Below are 25,926 nucleotides of genomic sequence, written 5' to 3' on the forward strand. Positions count from 1 at the left end.
CTGTTAGAGGGGATAAGGTCAGAGGTTTAAGAGAATGCAATGTGATTTTTAAGAGATTTTAAGTACAGCTCCTCCCCGACTTACGACGGGGTTAGGGACCCAAATCCAGGTCGTAAGTCGAAAATGCTTAAATAATACATAGAAAATCTAAAATGGGTGTCTCTTTTTCTTCTCAGCACCACAAAACTCTCTCTTTTAAGCTTGCCAGCCATATTAAAGTGAATTACAAACGAAAAAAATTTCAGTACACAGCGCAATCACTGACGTTGGGACTCGACAATATGTAATTTGACATAATTTTGGTACGACTGAGGCGGTTGTAAGTCTGGGTGGTCGTAAGTCGAGAAGGTCGTAAATCGGGGAAGAGCTGTAATACTATATACCGTAGTTGCTAATTTGAGGAATAGGGATTGTTTTAATGTTGGCAAAATACTTACTGGCTACAATGTTGGTGGCAGACATTGAAATTGATAGTCTTTGGTTGAAATAAACCCCCTCGATTCCCTTATAATGATTTATCCTGAAATTACCTGTACATAAACTAAGACTTTCCACTTTGTCTTCTTAAGGTGGTGTGAATACAGTAAACAAATTAATAATAAATCTTTGATTAGCTATATTTTGACTAAAGAATCCACATTTTTCAACAGAAGACAGTGCCAGCACAGAGAGCCTCCACCAAGCCAGGATGGAGATGCACAGTGCTCTCAAGCAGCGTCGAGATGCACTGCAGGAGAAGATCAAAGAAAAGGAAGAGGAACTGAGGTTACTGTGTTTACGTGAAGGAGAGCTAACTGGAGAGTTGCCTCCTGAATACCCTTTGACACCTGGACAGCCGCCACCCACCGTACGCAAGAGAGTCGGGACGTCATTTACTCTTAGCGAAAATCTTATTAACAAAATCATTAATAAACAGGTAATGGATTTCTTCCCCAACATTGTGCACAGGTTAAGCCATGTTTAGAGGAGTTGGTACTCTAGCCACCATGTTTGGAATGTGAAAATAAGTTTGAAAATATCATATTTTAATAAATGTGAAAATCTATATATCAGTGACAGTGAATATCATACAATTTTAATGATAAAAAATTAATGTATGTTTTAATGGTACTGTACTAACATATTAAACTATTCCCCAGGAGGAGACAGTAGCAGCATTAGAATTAGAATATGAAATTCAGGGCAAAATAACCAGTGCTGCTCTAAGATTAGCAAACGAGACATCGACACGGAAAGGATTTAGAAAGCAGCGCAAGATGACGTACCAGCAATCAGCTCAGCGGTTAAAAGACCTCGAACATAAATTGAAAGCTGCCAAGTCCAAGCAGGCAGCAACAGCCAGCAGTATACCAAAACAGAAGAAAAAGCCTCGACCTGTATCAGACAGTGAGGGTAAATAGAAAAATCTTTGTATGTAATGGATGTTCAATATACCATTTATATTTGTATACTTTTAGATAGCCTCTATTGATATGAGTTTCAACTAATAACTTCTTTCCATTCCCATAGATGCAACAGGCACACCAAGCACCTTAAGAAAATATAGATACAGTACTATACATATTTTTTATAAGAGGTTACACATAGGGAGATATATTTTCATCATTAATAAAGAGCATATACCTCTTGTTAGTGAACTCATTTTACTGCAATGCATACCAGGATTACTGGAGGGAGTCTTTCACTCAAGGATTCTTCACTTGCAAGGCAAATGCTCAACCTCTTAAGTGTGGAGACAGGAAGTACTGTACTAATATTACCCAATCTTTCAGGTGTGGGCAGTTATGATGAGAACACAAATCCAAACAATACAACTGTCACCAGTAATCAAGACTCTCCACGGGACAGCTTACGAGATCCTCATCGTGACACTCTCAATGTAGAGGGAGTAAGTCTTTCCCCGGCACCTTCCACTCATCCTCCTGTGTCACCGCGTTCTCCCATGCTTCCATCCACCCCCGTAAGAGCAAGAGCGAGAAGGGACCTATCACCAGGCGGTCATCCCATAGCTTCAGCCGGCATTCACTCTGCACCGACAAGTCCTCACAAGCAACCAAATGGATCTGTATGCTCAAGAGCAGCCAGTCCTAACAGACCTCACAGGTTTGTAAATGCAAATAGACATTTCGATGGTTATTTAATATTTATGATTCAAAAGGAAAATTTTTACATAATACAGTTACACTCTGAATTATCATTGGATCTTCAGGCTTAGACAATATGAAGTTTGCAGTGTGATTAAATAAAATACCTGAACATAAGACTGATTAGCCAAAATCTCTAATCTTGACTTCGTTGCTGAACCCAAGCCTCACTTGTATTGTACATTACTGCATATATTTTGCAAGGACAGATTCACAAGCTATTATCGCGTTGCATTTACAGTGGCTACATTCCCAGCTCCGTCTATACAAGGAGTCAGTACCGCAGCCAACAGTATCCGACCCTCTCCACGCGATCACAGTCAGTCCCGGCGGATGAGGGTCGGGTCCCACACCCACGGACTACCAACGGGACATATCCAGTACCAGACCCGGGCATCGTCGAGACTCCTGGAGGTCTCTACAACATCCCACAACAACGCACTTCCCTTGCTTGTCATAGTGTGGATGACCTGGACACCACAACCCTAATCAACAACACACCCCAACACCATAACCATCACCAACCTTACAGACAGAGAAATGACTCTCAGGATAGGTGCGGATGATACACTGCCTTGTCTTTATGTAGCATGATTTTGTCTTTTGTTCTCTTTAGACAATGCAAACCATTCCTTGCTATAAGATGTCATTTATGTATTTCTGGCATGGTTATTCTCAGTGTTAGTATTTTCATAATTTAGTATTTGCTTTATTTTTTACTCCTTTCAAAGTACAGTACTGTATAAATATATAATTTTTAACTAAGATATAATAATTTTTTTTATATAAATATAATTTTTTTTTTACACTTGAAGAAATCGTGTCTTATGTCACAGCATTTAATTTTATGACTTACAAGCACATGTAATACAATTACTGACTGTTTCATGATATGCGTCTGGCTAATATAGCTTAATAAGCTTGCATGTTTTATTTAATGCTTATCACCAAAAATGCTTGATAGCAAAGGCACTTGATTTCTTCATGGTGTTGTAGATTGAGTATAACTTTTGTTTAGTTCTTATTTTTATTTTTTCATTAGTCACATCTCTGTGGATTTAGTCTAATGTTTCATTAGCTAAATACCAGAGAGAGAACACTTTCAAAATGCATGATGGTTGTTAATAGATCATCAGACGTTTTGAGCCAGGAAGCTTTGGTAGTTATTAGCTGATGTTTTCTCCCTTCAAAAGTAGATGAGAAGGTGTTAGGAGTCCCAAATACCTACTCAGCTATTCTTGAGAGGAAACCTCAACTAAGGCTCTCTCTCAGTAATTATGTATATAGTCGAGCTATTGCGCACTTTACCCTGCATGACACACGGTCCACTCCTCAGGTACGGCAGTTTGGACCGTCGACGCGCCAACAGCGGGAGGCTGGAGTCACGCAGCATGGAACACCTTGATTCTCTACCCTCCCCAAGCATTGCCCAACAGTCTCCCCAACATAACATACACCACAACCATCATCCAAGGCTCTCACCCCACCACTTACACCCCAGCCATGCAGCATCATACTCTCACCACCCACACTACCACAATCACCACTTCCACACATCAGAGCTTCACCAGGAAACTATGGATACCACCAGTGACTCACATCCCACCACAGCCAACTGCAGTTTTGACACAGCATCCAGTGAACGATCAGGAGGGGGAGACACAGTGGATGGACCAACTCAATACAGACTCCACGGAGGTTCCCAAGGAAGCTCACAGAATTACCGGCATCGCAGCAAGAGTGGTCCTGGCCTGCCTGCACCACCTGCTCAGCACCATCGTGGGTCAAATCATGGTGCCGTTCAGAGGTCTCAGAGTAGCACAGTACACAGACTGGTGAGAACATCTAGTGGAAGGAGTTATATGGAAACAACATTTGTCTCTGAACCAAATCACAACCAAGAAAACATCCCTCCCCTTCGACCTTCATCTGAGTTACAACCTTTACGTCCTACTAATGGTATGCACCATGATAACCCATCATCTCATCGTCCTACAATGAATGCTAATGCAGTGGATCATCTCCCTCTACGACCAACAGCGTCTGATCTGCCACCACTCAGAGCCACCAAATCTAGTAGTGAATTGCCTCCACTGAAAGTTACAAGCTTAAAGACAGAGCTGCCAAACAGTCATAATACTTCGTTGAGTTCCATGGCTGAAGAACCATTAATTTCTTTAGCAGAGGCGGCTAGAATGAAAAAGGAGCGGGGAAAAGAGTGGTATGAGACCTCTTTAGATTCACCAGCATCTGGACGTCGAACCAAAAAGAGTACGAGTATGATTGAGATGAACGATTCATGTCAGAGTAATGGTAATGTGTCAGCTAGCCAATCTAACTTAAACCTTAGTGGCAGTAGTGTAGGCAGTACAAGCAGCAGTACGGGCAGTGTCTTCCAATCTCGTTCAGATTCTGCTGACACTTCTCAAGCATCTGTTCCGTATGAATCTCCACGAAATCACATGATTATTTCAGCGGGAACTTACCAGCCCTCAAGAGAAGTAACAAAACCTTTTGAAATGTCAGACTTCTACAAATATAGTACAAAGTACAGACGTCAGAGCTCCAGTAACTTAGCAGGTATGAATGGCAGCAGCACAGGTACCACCAGTGGATCAGTCAGCAGTGTAAGCAGTGGTGGTGATACACCTCTCTCTCCTGTGCTGCCTCCTAGAGCACAGGTATTAGTCAGTAACAGCAAACTGCTTCCCCCATCACCTAACATGGTAGCTCATCACTCTGCCCCTGCACCTCAACAGAAAGGGGTGTACCAGCCCCTGACACCTCTCACTTGCAAGCCCTTGGAAGTCATGAAGGGATCACCTGCGCCAGGAGAACCCGAGGATCCTGTTGGAGGATCTTGGGATGCAGCTCCCCTGCACCAGGCTGTTCCTGCCACAGTCACTCACAAGAGATCTGCCACCTTGGTGTGAATCAGCAAGTTGTGGTTAGGCTTGTGGACCATCGTTATCACTTCACCTGAACATCACATTGTCACACTTGAAAGAGGCTTAATGACTCCTGTTATTTCCATAATGGTGCTTCAGTCATAGTGTAAATACACATTTATATATATATATAAATATAATTGTTAGGTAATCAAAGATCAATCATGATTCTGATTTTCATATACAAGTATGATCTTCGATAGTTTGATTTTGATCTCAATGTATGATACACTACATGTGTTCCTATACAGTACATAATTGTTCTGTAATCTTGTATACATTAGAAAGACAATGTATAAATTTCTTTAAAATACATAATATCAAACTTCCACAGTTTGATGGAAATTTTATGAATAATGCAGGAATATCACATCAACAGACATGTGAAAACTTAACCAAGAGTGATTATGAAAGCTCACTACAAACTGTGAAACCTCACTACTAAATAAAGTACAGTAGTGTACAACTTGATTTTTCAACTGTGATAATGCATTTTCTTACTTTGTACAGAGAAGAGAATATATATGAAATTAAATTCAACTTTATTAGCTAAAAATGGTAGTAAATATCCATTTTTTTTTTAATCATGAAAATGGCACCTATAGCTGTACCTGACATTTACCCACCAAAATAACTTCATTATGACTGTACCAATTCTTCCTGTTATTTATTATGTACTGTACATATATTTGAATTTTAAAAGAAATATGTAACTGAACAAGAAACTTAAATACTATCGTTACTTATAATGATAATCATATATAGGACTAGTAATCTTCTATTGTTTAGAATGAAATCTGAAATTGGCAAATGTTCGCCACAAAGACACAAGATCTGGTACTCATTATATCGTACTTTTTTTTACTTTTCTGATGAATATATCAGTTTGGTGTGGACTTGACTTAATAATCCATGACGACAAGTGGATGTGTGGGGGAGAGAGACAGGGTTGAGCCAACTTTTTATTTCTCTGGCATTTTGGGCTACACAAAACACATCTTCAGAGAGAATATAGCAAGGGGAGGAAGTACATAAGTGGAGACTTATGTACCCCAGGTGCACCTCACCTCCCTGGACACCAATCAGGCTCTGACGCGACAAGGTGTCCAGAGAGGTGAGGTGCACCACCCTGGGTGCTGTATTCTCTCTGATGGTTTCTGTGTAGCCCAAAATGCTAGAGAAATAAAGTTAGCTCAACCCGATGTTTCCCTCCCACCCATCTTTTCCTTGCCCAAAATGCTAGAGAAATAAAGTTAGCTCAACCCGATGTTTCCCTCCCACCCATCTTTTCCTTGATAAGTTGGAAAGAACTTCACAATTCACCAGAAGCTCTCAGTTGGTCTTCCTTTCCATTTTTCTGTGCTGTAGTTTGTCAAAAAAATCTTTGAAGTTTTAATAATAGACATTTCATTGAGTTCCAGATAATGTAGTGCGGTGTTGTCTCCTCAAGTCATAAATAACAACACCTCGTACATTAGTTCTTATGCATTTTTGAAACTGTGAAATCACAGATCAAAAGTTAATTTTAGTTAATGGAAAAATCTAAATGTTTATTATTCAATGTAAAACTGACTCTTGTTTTACGACTACATTTTTGTTTGTAAAGAAACAGTTAAAGTTTTACATTTCATCACAGTGTGTTGTACTTCCAAAGACCCTTACATGTTTCTCCTTTTTGGTTTTGTTGTGCAGTGGGGCCTCACAGAAGCTACCAAAGAAAAGTGCCTTTGTTTATACAAGCAAGTGTAGATATGTGTAAAAATTTTGTACAGTGTAATAAAGTGGAATATGATACTGTATGCTGCTGTTCACTTCTTCCTGCCCGATTATCTGTGTGATAAAACGATAAATAAATTGCATGATTAGTAAAACAAACAAAGCACTAAGTTTGATTATTAGAAAATGATGGCTAATTTGATGAACTGGTTGAATAAGTGATTAATACAGTAATTTGATTCACTGACTATGATAATTGATTGAATGACTGATGACAAGTTTAAGTCTGGCCCCTTGTTTGACTCATTAACAGATGTTAAATGGTTGGTTGATTACATGTTACTTTAACTAGCAGATTATATAACTTGATTATACGAAAAAACATTAAGCGGATCAGGTATACACTACATTGATCACCCATCTCACACGACCCTGTTGGTGAAATTTAAATAGCAGTATAATATAGTCTTACCAGGCCACAAACTTGCCAAGTAGGTAACACCCTACCATATCTGTCACTGGCCTGCCAAGTGAGAAACTGTCATACACGCTTTTGGTCTACCTGCCGAGTGACAACCTACCATCTCCACCAGTTCCAAAGAAGATTCAACCACAAAATAACCAACTTCTCTTTAAAGGTTTATAAATAATGAAGGACAGTGAGCAAATATCCAGACACATCATATGCCGATATAAACTTTATTGTCACAACAGGATACTGTATATTGTATAACATTACACTCTGTACAGTGTACACATACAACTGGGCATAATTCCCTTATTCCTTTAAGCATTTCTGAGTATCTGGGAACTAAAGGGTCAAATAGAATAAGCAAAATTTGGGTTACTGATCTCCAAACATCACATTCGTATTAGGATTGTCATTTTGCGCTGTTTGTTTAGTACCTTTAACATGGCCCTGGAGTTTTTTACACTTGCACCCGTTCCGAATGTACTTGACTTGTTCACACTTCCAGCATATTATTTTCTTCTTCTGTTTTCTATTTCCCTTTTTCTTTGCATCACCCTTTGTAGGTGGTTTCACTTTCTGATTTGCCTTTCCCTTACTTTCTATACTTTTTTGGTCATTTTTATTTGTTGTCCCAGTTCCACCTTCATTCTCCATTGTCCAGTTTTCTTCCAGAATATTACCTTTTCCTTTTCGTTCTTTCTTCCTCAGCCTTCGTTTCTTAAATTTGTCATTTTTACCTGTGGTTACTTTGACCTTTTTACCTGTGGTCACTTTGACTTTTTTACTGGTTTTCTTTTTCTTAACATTTCCTTGATTGGTTTGAATTGTCTCTCCATCTTTAAGTATCTTGGCTTTCAGTTTTTTAACTTTCTTAGTTTTATTCCCTTCATTTTTACTTTTATCAAGACGTGATTGTTCAAACCGAGTTCCAAACTCTATGAGTTCGTCAAGCTGTCCCAGATGAGGTGAATAAATGTTACCCAGTTTAAATGCAATTTTCGAACACATATCTTCTGAAATGCAATTGTTTTTACTTTTCTGAATCTTCATCATCAGATTCCTAAGTTGACCATAAGTATATTTCTCAGCACCAACGACAACACAAGAAACTTGCCTCATCATTTCTTTTATGGAGTTCTCATAAGGTATTACATGCTTTTGTTTCAGTGCTGTCTGGATTTCCTTAAGCTTGATAAGTGAGTGACCTATATCTGGATTGACATTTTTTAAGCTGCTAAGGTTTTGCCTTAACGTTTTTAAAAATTTGCTCTTACTTCCACAAATCTGTAGAAGATAATTGAATTGTAATGGGGAATAAGTTGTTTTCTTAATTTGCCTCTTTTCCTTCCTTGCTTGCTTAAGACTTTGAACATAACCTCCAGTCAGAGGTATAGCAGAGCTCTGGTTCTTGGACACAAAGCTAATAAAATCCTCTAATCCTGCAAAAGGCTTCTGACCCAATAAAACTTCAACCATTTCCTGAGCAGCACAGCATGCTTCACTACTTCCATATATAAAGACCTGAAAAAAATAGTGGCATTAAGCATCAGAATCTCTAGCTCAGTCAGACCTGAAGGATATTTAAAACTAAGTTAAGATACAGTTCAGTTTACACCATAACCTCTTGACTATACTGGACCTTAAAAATATTTCAATACCAACTTCAGATAAATAATTCAAGCTGTTTTCAATATGGCCTAGTGAAATAAGATTATGTATGGAGGAAGTAGTATGGTATACAGATTCCTACAGACCCAATATCCATGAAATCACGGATTTACTGCACAGTAAAATGTTCTGTAAGTTAATATTTTCTGGACGTTTAAGAACTTTTACAACATTAATGTCTTTTGATATCATTCTTGCTTTTCATATATGAAGTCTTGCCATAATCAACCCATGTAACTCCTCCCTCTTCCTTACAATAAATTACCTTTTTATTGGGCAGCAGACAGTCAATGTGCAGATATGCACCCGAGCGCCTCATTATTTCTTTCATGATCACACCTCGCTGTCCTAATAGCCTTCCAATTTCTTTGGCTTTGATTGGAATCGTGACTGCAGGTTCCTTCTGTGGTGAAATGAAAATGAATTTTTAAGGTGATTTATAACGGGTTTTTTTTCAAAACTTAATTAACTCAATTGGAAAGAATATGAAAGGATTGACCCTGAAATCCCATTATATAACCAAGCATAGATCAGACGACTAAGATGTAGGTAACAAATCAGCAGAAAATTTTAAGAAATGGAAGGAAGGAATTGAGTCAGATCCTGAGAGGAAATGTGGCAAAAACAAAACTATTGGTTCAAAAATTATCATAACCACTTGACTATGCTGGACCTAAAAAAATATTCTAATACCAACTTATAAAAATAATTCAAGCTGTTTTCAATAAGGCCGAGTGCTAATTTTAGTCAGTTAACAATAATTTCTCAAAATAACACTACAACACTGCCTTAAATTGCTATACTGTATTCACTTGGCAACAAATGTCTAAACATGTGATTTGTTGCCAAGGCAGCTAAGCTTGAGGCTGGGTATAGTGAAATAAGAGATGTATGGAGGGAGTAGTACGGTATAGAACTTTAGTTCCTACAAACTTAATACCCATGAAATCAAGGATTTACTGCACAGTATAATGTTCTGTATATTAATATTTTCTGGATTTTTAAGTACTTTTACAATAATAATATCTCATGATATCATTCTTGCTTTTCATCTGCATAATTCTAAAATAGATATGCTGGGCCTCACCATTTCCTCTAATATTTAATGGAAGCCACACATCCACAACATTGCTAAAGCCGCCTCCCAAAAGCTGGGAATGCTGTACAGATACCGTAGCTACTTCACTCCTGAACAGTTGCTTCAAGTTTATAAAGGATTCATTCGTCCTAACTTGGAGTACTGCTCTCATATCTGGGGTGGATCTTCTTCTGTCCAACTGTTAGATAGGGTGGAATCATAGGCATTTCATCTTATTGACTCTCCTCTAGTTGATAATCTTTCTTCCCTTTCTCTTCGCCGCAATGTTGCTTCACTCTCTCTTTTACGGGTACTTTAACAGGCAATCTTCGGTGGATTTGGCATCCTGTGTACCGCCGGCAAGGCCGCAGGCTCATATCACTCGTCATGCCCACGGTACCCACCGTTACTCTGTGGATGTCGGTCACACTAGAATAACCTTGTTATAGTACATCCTCCTGTGGAACGCTCTGCCTTCTTCTCTGTTTCCATATTCATACAATCTGTCTCACTTCAAAAAGCCGGTTTTCCGGCATCTTCGCGGTGTAGATTATTATACAGTATTACCCCGCCTAACGCGGTTTCACTTAACGTGTTTTATCATATACGCGGTGCCTCGCCAAAGCTGAACTTTCACTTAACACGGATTTTTTCCACATATACGCGGTGAGTGTCCGGCTCGAGACGCTATTTTTAGATTTGCCCCACCCGCCACCCTGCCTGTTTTAGCTCATAAAATTCATACAAATTACCCGGCCAGAATATAATTTACATTGCTGGAATTCTTATAATTTGGTGATCATTTTGAATATAAACACCATATATTTTGCATTAGACATACAAATTTTAGATAAAATTTTTTCTCAGAGTAACTATGTTATCTTTTGTGCAAAATATATGACATTTATATACAAAATATTCCTGGTCTTACAAGGAATCCAGCAATGTCAATTATATTATCCTAACTTTAGTTTGAGGTATTATTTATTAAAATTTAGTGGTTATCCCACACATCTCCTTGGGACGGTTGGTGGGGGGTGGGGGGGAGGGAGGGACCGACCGACCATCTGTTACCCTGTGAAGAATTATTATTTTTTTTTATTAACTGAAGATATTTGTTTTAGCTCATAAAATTCATACAAATTACCCGGTCTGAATATAATTTACATTGCTGGAATTCTTATAATTTGATGATCATTTTGAATATAAACATCATATTTTTGCATTAGACATACAAATTTTAGATAAAAAATTTTCTCAAATTAACTATGTTATCTTTTGTGCAAAATATATGACATTTATATTCAAAATATTCCTGGTCTTACAAGGAATCCAGCAATGTCAATTATATTATCCTAACTTTAATCTGAGGTATTATTTAATACTAAATGTTAAAAACTCTGGAAGGGAGGATTGGTGGGGGGTGGGGGGGAGGGTTGGGACTGACCGCGCGGTTGGAAGAGGGGGGGAGGCAAGGTGGGGTACTTTGATTGACAGATAGTGTCGTGAAGATTATTTTTTTTTTTATTAACTGAAGATATTTGTTTTAGCTCATAAAATTCATACAAATTACCCGGTCAGAATATAATTTACATTGCTGGAATTCTTATAATTTGGTGATCATTTTGAATATAAACATCATATATTTTGCATTAAACATACAAATTTTAGATAAAAATTTTTCTCTAGGTAACTATGTTATCTTTTGTGCAAAATATATGACATTTATATTCAAAATATTCCTGGTCTTACAAGGAATCCAGCAATGTCAATTGTATTATCCTAACTTTAGTTTGAGGTATTATTTATTAAAATTTAGTGGTTTTCCCCCAAAAATTTCTCTGAGAGGGAAGAGCCGGCAGTGTAGTGTGAGAGGGGAGGGAGTTGAGTCCATTATTTGAATGGACATTAACTTGGCGACTGTATTTCTCTATTTCTCTTAAGTATTAATTGTGTGCATGTACCATCATAAAATTAAGATGTTATTTTTACTACAACATAGGTATGTGCCTTCAAAAAGTGGAGTTTGGGGGTCGGGCCGGTTTCTATTGGAATTAATCCCATATGTTCTGTTGTTCACTTAACGCGGATTTCACTTAACGCGGGACCCTCTGGGTTCAATTGACCGCGTTAAGTGGGGTACAACTGTACACTAATCTCTTTCTATTCCATTTTTAATTTATTTTTGCTCTTTATTTTTTTGCCCCCTAGGTCTCGTTGTGGGTCGATGACCTGTGCCCAGGTGGGCTATTCCCTGTATAGAAAAAAAAAGTCTTGCCATAATCAACCCATGCAACTCCTCCCTCTTCCTTACAATAAATTACATACTTACCTTAGCACAGTGTGCCTGAGAGTCAATGTGTACATTTACACCAGAGTGACTATCCATTTCTTTAGTGATCACACCTCCCTGTTCTAATAGTCTTTCATCTTCTTTGTCTTTGATTGGAAACTTGATTATATCGTATTCCTGTGGTGAAATGAAATTGAATTAAGGTGATTTATAACTTAATGCTTTTTTTTTCTTCAAAACTTAAGAAACTTAATTGGAAAGAACATAATGGGATTGATCCTGAAATCCCATCTTTTAACCAAGCATACATCAGACAACTGAGATATAGGTAACAAATCAGCACAAAATTTTAAGAAAAGGAAATAAGGAATTGAGTCAAAGATCCTGAGAGCAAATGTGGCAAAAAAAAAAAAAATATTGGTTATTGGTATATGTAAGTGACCCTTGGTGGAAAGTGGAAAATGCTCATATACTATTTGTAAAAATGGTGTTGGCAGCAACTCAGTAATGTGCAGTGACTGTGAAAGGTGGGTATATAAGAGGTGCAGTTTGTAAATGGCTGATTTTATGTCTTGTGTGTGCAGATGTGAACTTAACAAGGCTGGAGGAATTCAACATTGGGGATATGTCCCTGGACTGTGCCACTGAATTTTGTTACCTGGGTGACATAATCAGTGTTGGAGGGGGTGCTGAAGCCAGCTCAGTTGCAAGTCAGAAGTGACTTGAGGAATTTTAAGTAGCTGCTGCCTTTATTGAAGGCAAAAGTATCTTCCATCCATGAGAAAGGAAAGCTGTATGCAACTGGCATGAGAAGTCTGATGATGTATGGCAATGAAACATATGCAGTTAAAGAGAATGACATACTCAGGGTTGAGCAAGCTGAAATGAAACTGGTGAGTGCATGTGCAATGACACTGAAAGACAAGAAACCTATTCAGAGCTATGAGGGTAGTTGGGTATTGAGAGTACTGCCAAAGTTTGCATATAGGAAGGCTGAGATAGTTTGGGTATGAGGAGCGAATAGATGAGATCAATTGGGTCAAGAGGTGCATGAGTCTAAATGTGGTGGAGAGGAGAGGCAGGGGTAGGCCAAGAATGACTTGGGAGAGGTTGTCAGAAATGACATTTCGGATAAAAACCTGACAAGCCAGGCCTGGAGAGGTACCATGAGGTATCATGTTTTAACCTATGCAAGCTTTGAATAGTGGCCAGAAATGATGACAATGGTTTTGCAACCAAGGTTTCCAGGACCCCCGACATATGTGAATGAGATTAAATTTCAGAAATCCAGAGAAATTGTCTGTTTTACCTGATGCAACCTTAGCCCTCTAAAATAAGTGGGTATACTGAATAGGTAGATGAGTAATTTTGTTATTAAGTCATAAAGTTGCAACCCTGCCTTGCTAGCTGTTTCACTCAGTGGATTGCTGATAGGAATGGTATTCAGCAGTAACACTTGCTCCAAACATGAATTCCCCTTGGTCTCAGATGCATTTTCTCAGTTGGTGTGCTGCCTGTGCATAGGGCACTGGGTGAGCATTTACAGGCTGGTGCTGCTGCTTGACAGCACGGGAGTCCAAACCCAGGGGTAGAGCCCTATGAGGCTATTCTGTCATCACTTTTCATTCCCTTCTGTAATATCTACCACTTCCATCCTAATCCTTCCCAAATTAGAAGAAGAATGGGTACAAAATATTCTTAAAACACTTTGTTTTCCAAACAATTCAATACTTTCAAATATAACCTAACCTAAACTTCACGTGTACAATACTTAACAGGAATCAATCTTTAAGAATTTACTCCATACTGCTAGAACTACCCAAATAAGAGAATACTGTATGCAAAAATAACACTGGTTGAAGTGACACTAAATCACTGATACTAGTAAAAGTTTTATACCCAGTGGTTACTAACCATTACCGTATCTATCCAGAAATAAACATTTAATGTTTAGCCTGCTAGAAAAAGCAATTTCAGAGATGATATTTATAAAATACAGTCACATATACATGTATATAATGACTGGAAGATAATCATATCCTACAAGTTTTATGCAAGAACACGTAAAACCACAAACACATAGGAGAAGCATGAGAGAATAAAGGCTGGAAACTGTTTACCTAGGTGAAAATTCTTTATTGGACAGACAGATGAAAGCAAGGAAAGGTAAAACACGAAATGCTAGTGGGAAAAAATAAGAGCAAAGGGAAGGTGGTGAGGAGACGGATTTCAGGATCAATCCCCCAAGTTTTGTTATCTTACCATGATCTGTGGTCCTTCACTACTAACAACCGACGATCCATCCTTAAGACTGGTGGGAGAGGAGTAGCTGATGACAGACTGGGGAACTTTCAGGTAGAAATGGTTCTGAAAGGATTTTGGACAGTTATGGCCGTAATGTCCCCTCTTGCCACAATTGTAACAAAATCTATCCCTTGTAGGCCGGGTTTTGGTTCTAGGTGGAGGTTCTGGCACTTCCCCTGAAATCTGAAAAATAGTAAATAACAATTAAAAAAGTAAAATTAATATTTCAAACAATAGTACTACAGTTTCTAGACCAGTTGAAACAAACTATCTACCATAAACATTTCCTTACCAAGACTTTCAGTGCTCAAGATTAGTGTGTAACTAAAATTATTCACTGAAAACTTTCTAAACAGTTATTAGTTTCTTTATCACACTCTTCAAGCATGTGCCAGTAGGATCATACACCTTATACTGTATACTGTACTCATGTATAATTCATCCCCTGATTTTTTTTAGTAAAAAGCCTGAGTTTTTCATATGCTTCATGAATAATTCAACCCAAGCAAGCTTTCAAGAAATACAAGGTATAATCTGAGACAAATTTTTGTAGCAAGATACCAGATACCAGACTCACCAACAAGTGTTGGCTGTGACCACCACCACAACAGCTGACATTATGTAAATGTTACCAACTCTGAAACCGAGTTCCTGCCAGACTTACCACTCCTAAAAGTAGCTTTAACTGTATACTGTAACATCAAAACTTAAAACTGCTGGCATATAAATGGTAATAACAGACGCATAAAAATAGTGTGGAATCTCCGTTAGCCAAAACAACTGGTGCAGAGTACGTCCGGTAATGAGAGATTTCCGGGTAACGAGATGACTCCCTCAAAGCCAGGAAAAATCCCTCATCTCTGAAATTTTCCGGGTAACAGAAAAATATTCCAGAAATTGCGCATTGCATCATCTCTCGAACCCAGAAAATATCCCCCATCCCTGGAATTTCCCAGGTGGTACCAGAAAGATTTTCTAGGAATTTCAGGAAAATGCACTTGATTTTCATCTCTTAAACCTGGAGAAAACTTCCTCATCCCCGGATTTTTTTTATTTTCCGGGTATCGGGAAATTGTATTCAGAATTTTCCACAAATGTGCCCCTCGGAAAATGATTCCCAAAGACGTAATTTTCTAGAATTTTCCAGAAAATTACGACTTTGGGAACTATTTTCTGAGAAAATTTAAATTCCGCCTATCGGAGAGTTCCAGGTTTGAGGGATTACGGCTAACGGAGAAATTACAGTACTGTACAGTCTCTCCTCGACTTACGACGGGGTTCCGTCCTGACGAACAGGTCGTAAGTCGAAAAGGCGATAATAATACATAGAAATTCTAAAATGGGTGTCTCTTTTTCTTCTCAGCCATTTTAAAAGGAATTACAAACAAAAATTTTGTCAGTACAGAGCTCGATCACTAACGTCGGGACTCGAAAATACGTAATGTAAAAATATTTTATACGACCATGGCCGTCGTATGTCCGGGTTGTCATAAGTCGAGGAGAGACTGTATATAGAAGTTAGTGACTTAGTGTACATACAGTACTACCAAAGTGCCAGGGACCCTCACCCCGCTGGCATGCTGCCTCCCCTAACAATGGTACTCAGTACCATGAAAGGTGTACAGTTAAATAATGGTGGAATATGCTTTTATAATGGTCCATAATTAATGTTAATTTCTAAGGGTATTATTATTGAATAAATTAACTTTAATAAAATTTTAACACAGTACATTTATTACTACAAAGTACATCCTGTGCTGTGATGATTCACATTATGGTAGATTTTATAAAAAACTAACGAATAACCTAAAGTAATACTGTAAAAATATCATAAAGAAAACACGAACACGCTGAACAAATTCTGGGACACAAACTCCTTGCCACGTGATGTTACGCACAGGGGTGGAGGATGTTGCTGAAGCTGTGTACTTTTTCCTTGTTCTCATTAAGATATTTATCATACTAGAGCATTTCACTTGTTAATTTATGCTTCCCCATGTGCAAAAATTGTGAAAGATCAACACAGAAAAGGAATTATCCCTTAAAATATCAGAATATAAATACAGTACTATAGATTAACTACTGAAGAACTGTAGTGATTCTTCGAATGCCCATCCACCAGCCAATCAGCTGCCGCATTACAAACTGATCCTAGGCCTCGGTTACAAGATTTGAGTAAACAGACTATTGTTATACATATTTCAACTACAGTATAGTATGAGTTTACGCACCTAATTAAACCCATGGAGGTCCGCGTATAAAGCGAAACGCGTAAATAAAATAACAGAACATATGGGATTAATTAAAATAGAGACTGGGCCGACCGCCAGACTACCCTTTTTTGGGCTATCGCCGACACAATACGTACGTTGTAGTAAAAATAACATCTTAATTTTATGATGGTATGCACACAATTAAAATTTAAGAGAAATAGCAATAATATTAGGTTTTTTAACACTTACATTAGTAGAAGAGATGGCTGGGCACACAGGGATGGGGGGTCGGTTCCGAGGCAGAGGGCAAATTATTGACCCTCACCTGTATCTCTATCCACCACAGAGGCTAGCAGGGCCTCCTTGTCAAACCCCTCAAAGTCCATATCCTCACTATCACTAACTTGGGCTGGCTCGATTCATTCACTCCATATTGTCTGGCCAGATCCATCTGCCTCGTGCCTTTTTCTAACTCCTGACCGACCATGTACTTAACCTCATAGCTTAAGGCGCATCGCACTTTCTTGGGCTTGGGGCGGCTTGGGCCAGGTAGTTCAAGGTTTCTCAGGGGTGGTGGGGGTCCAGCGGTAGCCATTGTGTCAAAACAAAAAACAAAACAGGTTCCTGGGCACAAGTGAGTATACGCGGGGACAATGAGACTGGCGCGGCCAAGGTCATCAGCCTGGTGGCAGGGGCACGCAAGGTTAAATAGACCAATCACAGAGCGCGGCGGAGGGGGTGCGTGGGTGGTAAGGATACGTGGCCCAATCACAGTCCGCGACGTCATCGGCACGAGTCTAACGTCAGCGCCCAGCACTTTGCCCGCCGCTTGCCGCGTAAATTAAGGAATGTAGCGCGTAACTAATAATTGTCGTGTCTGGACAGGTGCCGCATAAATGGCCAATCGCGTATAAAATATCTGCGTAAACCCAGACTATACTGTAATCTCTCGCACCTGTTTTCTCTTCTGGTCCATTTTTAATTACAGGCTGTAGAAGTGTAGTTTAATCGTGCATAGTGAGTATCATCACAGGTACGGGAAGCGTTGGTGTTAAATCCAGCTCCTATGCTAAAAAAATAAAAATAAAAATCACTAAGTTCATTAATAATTATCCTACACTTCTGTAACCAAAACTTTTGGCCTTAACTTAAAACATAAACCAATTCCTCACTTCCATAACAATCTACGGGACCAAACTAAACTATCTTACTGTGTTGTGAAATCTTCTCCACAGATCAGGACAGAGCTCCTTCCGATGGCCTTTATATCCACACAAACTGCATGTCAATGAATTGGCTGTGTCAGGACAAAACATATGAGGATTTCCACCACACTGTAAAAAAACAAATTAATACTGTATTATCTTCCAAACAAATGGATATAAAATGAAAAATAATAATAATACACAGGAACTGAGAATATGACAAAATATTACACTTTTAAACATCTCGACCGTAGAATAAATTTTTAACCATTTTCACTTTGTATAATGTCATAAAAGTTGAAAATATGAGTTATTGGATGTTTCAACTTGTTATTCTAGTCCTTTCCTGTTGGTTTCTATCATTAGTCTTGCACCAATCTTTTATTTCTCACATTCATTAAGGTTTCTGTGCTCCTTAGCTACTCCACATGAATGTGGGATAGATTAAAGATAACAATTAAAAAGTTAAATAGAAATTAACAAATTTTTTTTTAATGACTTCTAAGAAAACTGTACTTGTTACATCTCTAGCTAATAAGAAAAATAAAATGCTGTATAATACACTTAAATTACTTACTCTAAAACAACAGTTGTCGGGGCATTGATGTCGATAGATATGGTCTGTCCCAGAACAAAGGTGACAATGAGGAACTCTGGGGCATTCCTTAACCATATGCCCATATTGTTTACACCGAGTACATCTAACTTGAGCATCATAGTACCTCCTACTATGTTTGATCAGATAATCTGATGAGATAATACCCCAGGAAGACTTTGCATCTGAAAGAAAATTGAATAAATTTAACTGAAGAATATGTAAAATTTAAAATAATGCTGAGAAGCCATATTACAGTTGAATTTTGAGGAAAACCAGTGAATGTAGTTTATAGATGCTAGTGGCATCAAGGATATAAGGATGCATCTGATCCCTGAAGAGCACTACAAATATTACAATTATCTTCAGAACAATAAAAATTCAGCAATTGCGTCATCATCAATGTTCTACAGCCATTTTCCTTGGTTGAATGGGTTAGCCTGAGTTACCTGATAGCAGCTCCCCATGCTGTATGGTCTCTTAAGAACATAGGATTGGAGGAAGCTGCAGCAGGCCTATTGACCTACACTGGGCAGTCCCGTTTACGGTACACTCAACCCCTCCCGCTCATATATCCATCTAACCTATGTTTGAAGCTATCCAGCGTATTCAAGTTAATGATGATGTTTGGTAATTTGTTCCACTCATCCACTACTCTATTTTCAAACCAATGTTTACCTACCTCGCGCCTAAATCTAAATTTGTCTAATTTAAAACCACTGCTACGAGTTCACTCTTGGCCAATCCCTGGCTTTCCTTCCCTCACAATTAGTCTCCTCCATTTTTTTCCATATGCCTAAACCAGTTCAGCCTATCTCTATGCAAGACGTCACCAATACGCTCATGCCCATCTGCCCCCTAGGCTCTAAACAAGATTTCTTATCTTTCAGTGTTACATTGCACATTCACCTCCCCATTCTTATTTTAGCTCACTCAAGCCTGCATTATTATGACATCCCTTTTAGCTGCACATTTTCATTGCAATATACATCCTCACACCATTTCCATAATCTTTCCTTTCATGAGGAGGGAAGGTCCTGAACAGGTATACAGTCATCCCTTGGTTATAGCACACTTGGTTATCGCAATTTTCATTATCACGCCCCCATCAAAATCTGCACACCTGCTGTTATAGCGCATTTTTAAGCCGAGAATTTCGTTATCACGCAGTTGCCTCCAGGTGTTTTTACCCATTTGCTTCACCTACATCTATTGAGGATAAAATCTTTCACCAACAAATTGATTGACAATAACACATTTGCTGTAATCAGACATATCTAAGTTGCCTCAACAATTCTGTGTCATTACTAAGGAATAACGAAGTCTCAGGTGCACTCTAAGATTGGGAGAAAACGGAGGACTCAGGCGTCCTGAAGCAATTAGAAAACGGACTCCTCAGACGGGGGACTCAAATAAAGAAAGCATAGCTACATGTTTTGTGGACTACAGTATTGAGTGTACCCTTTTCATCACTTTGTAATAAACCTAGCCATGCCTATGTGTTTTTCTGATACTTACCATAACATTATCTATATATTTAGTGGGTCTAAATCAGTGGTGTCAAACCCAATACCTTTCGAGGGTCAATTCTTATTTTAGTTACCCTCTTTAGGGCCAACACAAGTGCTATATCACATATTTGCAGGATTGAAGTTTACAGCTTCACACATTACCTTACCTGGCTTACCAGGAATACCTCATTTGGGTTTGTCTGATCTTAAGTATGTAAAATTCATTTTACTAAATAAACATGATTATATCTATTTCTTTCATAATTTCACATGATGATAAATTTTACCATCATCCCGCGGGCCACACCTGACCATCCCGCGGGCCAAATACCTGACCATCCCACGGGCCATGAGTTTGACACCCCTGGTCTAAATGGTCGTAAAATGGGAAAATTGGGGTTGGGTCTTGGGTGCCTGGAACCAATTAGAATAAATCCCATAGGTTCTGTACTTTCGTTATCGCGTTTTTCGTTATCATGCACTCGGCGAGGTCCCAATTAGGCATGATAACCAAGGGATGACTATAATTATGAAATAGCAATACAGTAATTTCATTACTGTATACTGTACTGTAATGTACAGGATAATATTTTTTTTCTAAATCAAAATATTTTGTATACCGAGATCATGTTGATAACATCAACTACATAGTACATATACAGTACATAACATTATTATGAACCTAATGAACCTTGCCTAATTTCAGGTATTATTTAGTTATGATAGTAATTAACATGTTAAATGAAACAGCAATTCATATAATTTTACCATAGTATACAGTAAATATTAAGTCATAGTAAAGAAAAAAAGTTATCCATAATTAGCAAAACTTCAGTTGCATGTTACAACTGTACAGTACTGTATACTATACCTGTACATGGACAATTATCCCTATTTGGTACCACACACACCTACATATTTTTAGCACCAAGTATCTTACTCAGATGCTACATATTTACACAAACACTGTACAATAATGAGGGTTCACTTACTTGTTTGTTGCTGATGTACTTGTTTTATTTCTAAATCTTCTGAGACATCTGAGTCATAGAAGTTGACCATCTCCTGCGTCCAGTGGTCACAGGTTGACTTTTTTCTTGTGTCAAGTCGACCTCTTGAAAAATCAATGGTTTGAGGAAGTAATGATAACCTGCAATTCTTTTTAGTTAACTTGTGTTGTTCGTTGACACCATTATCATCTTCAGCCAAGTCTTGTAACAAAGTGGATAACTGTGTATCAATATTCAGGGTGAGATTTGGGCTGTTTTTCAGGTCTAACACACTAATATCAGAATCACTATCATCGTCTGAGCTTAGTAATACTTCATCGATCTTAAGGGCTGAATGCGTGCGTACAGTTGCTCTCATATAATTTTTTGTTGTATTATTTATTGAGTTTTGCACCACTCTGGCCCTTTTGGGGTTATTAATAAAAGTTTCTTCTGTAAGCTGATCCAGAGAACACCCTGCCTCTGATGTCTTTGTTCTGACTGTGACTTCTCCATCTGATTCACTTTGAGCATCTGATGACAAAGTTACAATTTCATACACCTTTGGCCTTGGTGGTGTACATGCATAAACATCACTGTCAAAATTAATACAGTCATCTACCAAATTAAATTTTCGCTTTGATATAGTTGTTCCAGCACTGTTTGGTTCTGCTAACACCAAACTATCACATCTTGACTCCTCCTCCACACACTCGTCAGAATCACCCTCGTCATTCCTCTTCCTCTTCGACTTCCTTCTAGACTCATGTCCATCGTTTTGACTTATTGTATTTCTATCCAATATTGATAACTTATTACTTGTATCTGCCTCAATATCTACATCATCATCAATAGTAATTATGTTGCAGTAAAGGTCATCTAAGGGTATATGCCCTGGGATACTGCCCTCACTGCATATACTTGACAATCTGTCTCGCTCTTTTCGTGCTTGTGTTTGTGGAACTTTGCTACAAGGAGCATTTGATTCTTCAGATAAACAGAACTGACTTGGGTGATTTGACATACATGTTTTATCCCCTTGTTGGGGCTTATTCTTATCCTCCTTTGCCAATAAAGATGTCTCACTACTATCAGTGATTCCATTAATATTTTTTTCAAAAGTTTCTTCCAGTGAAATTCCATGGTCAACCTGACTACTTGTACTAGCATATGTAGCTTCTAGGTTGGGTTCAAAGTATAGCTGAGCATACAAACCATAATCCATTTCTTCATCCTCACTGTCAAATTCACTGCTAGAGCTCCAATCTTCATCATCATTATTGTAGGACATCTTTTTTTCTGAAAAGTATAATAATAAACATCCTAAATATATCATCATAATCTTAAGGGCATACAATACACATTGTATCAAATTAATAAAAATCCTTTAATAAGATGATTGAAAAAAAAGCTAGCCAGACAATCATCCTGTATACCTGTGACAAGCGGGATGCCACAGGGCAGTGTACTGGGCCCATTGCTGTTTGTTTCATAAAAGACATGCCTGAAGCTATCCACTCTTTCATACAAATGTTTGAAGACAATGTCACATTATTCCGGGAAATTAAGAACCAAACAGACTGTGAAGAGCGACAGAAAGATCTCTGTCAGCTTTAAGAGTGCTAAAAAAAATGGCTGTTATGATTCAATGTCACAAAGTGTAAGAGGATGCACCAACGTCGTACCAACAGTAAGGAGGCATATCACAACTCCCTCCCACCCTGTCATGCAGCCATCAACCTGCATCCAAAACCCAAACAACATTTAAGTTTTAAATGTGTACAAAATACCTGTATAGCACCTTATAAGCTACTCTCCCTACTAGAGATACAGAAAAAATTAAAATAAATGTTCTTCATGCACTCAGAAGTTAATTTCTGTGTCATTTAAGCCAACTGATAATTATAGAGAAGGCTAGAAGCATTTTCACCCACCTGCAAGAACAGAAGTCAAAAGATTCTAAATCAGAGACCTTTCAAACCAGCTTAAGCTCTGACGAGAAAGCAGTATGCAAGTACTGTTTATCTCAACATCTTGAATGCCATCATTCACCAAGGCAAGCACTGTACCCCCAGCTTGTATTCACCATTGATGAAACTAGCCTCTTTTAGAAGTACTGTATTTGCCATCAAGCACATTCATCTCTCAGTAAGAGGTATGCCTCAGGGTTTAAAGCCATACAAAGACCATTTCATGGTCTTGTCAGGCGGTAATGCTCAAGCCCATAAATGTTAACCACTGCACTTTCAAACACCACAAGCAACTGATTTTCCAAAGAACACCTAACTCTCATCCAGCCATCAAACATTATTTAAAGGAAAATAACTTTGAGCGATGAGCCTTGTTGCTGCTTCACTGTGCTCCAGATCACCCAGACAATTCTCAACTTTCTACAGATGTCAGTGCCAGTTGAAATGGTCTTCCTGCCATCCAACATGGCTTCTCTTCTCCAGTCAATGAACAAGGATGGCAGAGTCAACTTTAAGAAATATTTCTGTAGATGCACATTGAAGCAGCTGGTAGTAATTCCCTTACAGATGGTGTTATGAGGGGTATCACATACAAGTCACGCGGCCAATCAAGAGCGTTTTTTGGGGGCCAACCAATTAAAATGATTTGTGGTTTTATTCGCGGTAATTTGGGCCCAATCAAATTTGATTTATATTTTGGGTCTCATAGTTCTTAATTCAAATTCATTTCCGACCGTGGAAGTCTGTGATGGGTGTCACTTCAATTTTATGGAGTTGATTGCACATTTTGGGGAAAAAATGAAGAAACTATAGTATCGGGTGTTGTACTTCATCACTTCTTTGAAGCTGCCCGCCTATACCCCCCGTTAAGTGAGAATCAGAGTCAGCAACCTGTACTAATCTCAGATTCCAACGACGAACGAGAATCAGGCCAATAATGTAAGAAATAAGAGATTCCATCATATGGTGAGTCAGTTACAGTAGGTTAGGTCAGGTTTATGTTTTTCTAGTGTTTTTTTGTGTAATTTGTATTCGCTTAGCCATAATTTTTATCGGAAAACGCCCCCACAAAAAAAAAAGATAAAAAAACACGGCCAATTTCCGACGGAAATGAAGGTCGCAACCAATCTAAACACACATAAATACACTAGAAAAAACATATTTTTTACTTTTAAACAGAGTTATGTGCACTTATGTAAAATTACCAATCGCCACCAAACTAATGTATTAAGAAATAAAGTGGTGACCCTCTCCATTGATCTTTCGTTCTTTACTAAAAGAATACGGATAAAGTATCCTCTCAAAATATTGTGGGTAATAAAATGGGGTCTCGCCTCTAAACCTATTGCATTACCTTTATCCACCACGGTTACAAACACTCGACCCCCAAGACAATCTGATTGTCTGGACTTAAAGTGAACCCTCCTCAAAACAACCATACATCACTACACTGTACTTAACCATAATAGAAACACCATACTAATAATAACCTGGGACTTGTTAGATGTAAACTTGCCCTTCTGTGACTCACCACCGCCACAGTGACGGGTAGGTTGTCACACCATGTCTTACAGCTAAACTTCTCCTCTACACGTGCACCAGTAAGTATAAACGCTTGAGTTGTTCGTGAAAAACACAATCTCTTATGAAATGATTATTCTCTTCGGGTCACGGAATAGCGTTGGATCATATTAAGTAACATAAAAGCATCGTTATTAAGGCTAACTTCGAAGAAAATACTTGTATTATTAGAATCTAATTCTGTATCAATGATATGACGTAGGTAGGTCTCTGTTAACCAGGCGCGAGAAGAGGGCGACGACCACCTCAATCTGGAGCACAAAAATAAAAGTCTAAAGTACCATCTCAGTTATAGAGAGATTTAACCTAAAACATATGTATTCACTTCACTCTAATTAGGAGATAAAATTAAGGCATATATTTTTTCTTAAAAGATTCTATACTATCGTCTCATAAATAGTGCTAAGTGAACGTGTCTACTCTATATTTTTTACGGCACTTTTTGGGCGTTTTATGTGCTATAAAATAAGCTGACCAATTAGATGCACTTTTACGTCTTTAATTACAAGTAATACTCATCATAACACTAACTTTTGAAGACCGACCATCACTGTCAGCGGGGTACACCACGCAGCACTGATTATAAGCTACAGGAATGTCGCTTAAAACGATATAAACCTCATTCTGGATGGGATATCATATATATTTCAAATGATATGAGCCAACCAAACTTATACTAATGTAATAAAAACTATTCTAGGTTTGTTAATTGGGTTTGCATTGTTTAACTTATGATTTATAAATAAATTATTGATGTAGCTGTTACTGCTTGAGTTCTTTTAATAATATAATGATTTTCTACTTTCCATTTGATATTTCTTATAATGTGTATTTAGTAAATATCATCATATGATACCTTCATAAATTATCAGTTAAACAGGTAAGTACAGTCGGACAACCTAACTCACAAGGACCGTCTTGATAGCTGATCCTTGGAACTAATAGTTTGTAAGCGATGCTACAAACTATTATCCTCAAAAGAAATAATTGTGCTCATCCATACAGGCCAATTGGTGGCAAACCGTAGCATACACATTTGCAGAACTCACCTTCTTTACTTTTTACTTTATTTTATCCTCTTCGCCACTGATCGGCCTCTCTCTCTCTTTTCCTCTGTTAGTGGTACGTACAGTGGGTATGAGCGTATCTCTTCGTGTGTCCCAGGTTCAGTCCCCGGCTCAGGGCAGACGTAGGAAGAGTGTCATCCAGTGTGACCATCAAGGTTTCTCCGGTACTCCA

General features: G+C 38.3%; 2 protein-coding genes across 10 annotated transcripts in view; one reads left to right on the forward strand and one right to left on the reverse strand.

The window, feature by feature from the left end:
• Window positions 1-6,891, forward strand: part of LOC121872017 (FERM domain-containing protein 4B-like) — a 192,213-nt gene extending 185,322 nt beyond the window's left edge. For all 7 annotated transcript variants that reach the window (XM_042374649.1, XM_042374652.1, XM_042374650.1 and 4 more), the window contains 5 exons: window positions 651-916; window positions 1,140-1,392; window positions 1,773-2,103; window positions 2,386-2,700; window positions 3,481-6,891. In XM_042374649.1, the coding sequence (XP_042230583.1) occupies window positions 651-916; window positions 1,140-1,392; window positions 1,773-2,103; window positions 2,386-2,700; window positions 3,481-5,077 (2,762 nt within the window). In that variant the 3' untranslated portion in view covers window positions 5,078-6,891. The remainder of the gene's footprint in view (window positions 1-650; window positions 917-1,139; window positions 1,393-1,772; window positions 2,104-2,385; window positions 2,701-3,480) is intronic.
• Window positions 6,892-7,493: 602 nt separating this feature from the next.
• Window positions 7,494-25,861, reverse strand: LOC121872019. Of its 3 annotated transcripts, none has more exons than XM_042374658.1 (8): window positions 25,737-25,861; window positions 21,140-22,435; window positions 18,619-18,821; window positions 18,048-18,170; window positions 14,582-14,806; window positions 12,359-12,496; window positions 9,214-9,351; window positions 7,494-8,801 (listed from the first exon to the last, which is right to left on the reverse strand). In XM_042374658.1, exons 2-8 carry the CDS (start codon window positions 22,425-22,427, stop codon window positions 7,653-7,655), a joined length of 3,264 nt encoding a protein of 1,087 aa, XP_042230592.1. In that variant the 5' UTR covers window positions 22,428-22,435; window positions 25,737-25,861; the 3' UTR covers window positions 7,494-7,652. The 3 variants fall into 3 exon arrangements, with proteins under 3 accessions (XP_042230592.1, XP_042230590.1, XP_042230591.1); XM_042374656.1 differs by lacking the exon at window positions 25,737-25,861 and adding an exon at window positions 24,597-24,738; XM_042374657.1 differs by lacking the exon at window positions 25,737-25,861 and adding an exon at window positions 24,638-24,722.
• Between the last annotated feature and the right edge of the window lie 65 nt (window positions 25,862-25,926).

Source organism: Homarus americanus, unplaced genomic scaffold (genome assembly GCF_018991925.1).
Source record: "Homarus americanus isolate GMGI-L3 unplaced genomic scaffold, GMGI_Hamer_2.0 scaffold51476, whole genome shotgun sequence".
Classification (NCBI taxonomy): Eukaryota; Metazoa; Arthropoda; class Malacostraca; order Decapoda; family Nephropidae; genus Homarus; species Homarus americanus.

Excerpts from the sequence above, each read along its gene's own strand:
- LOC121872019 (XM_042374658.1), bottom strand. The coding sequence starts at position 22,427 with ATGTCCTACAATAATGATGATGAAGATTGGAGCTCTAGCAGTGAATTT. Across the intron at positions 18,822-21,139 it reads AGTACATCAGCAACAAACAA|ATGCAAAGTCTTCCTGGGGT; the intron begins GTAAGTGAACCC and ends ATTTTCTTTCAG. Across the intron at positions 12,497-14,581 it reads GTGAAGGACCACAGATCATG|GAATACGATATAATCAAGTT; the intron begins GTAAGATAACAA and ends ATTTCACCACAG.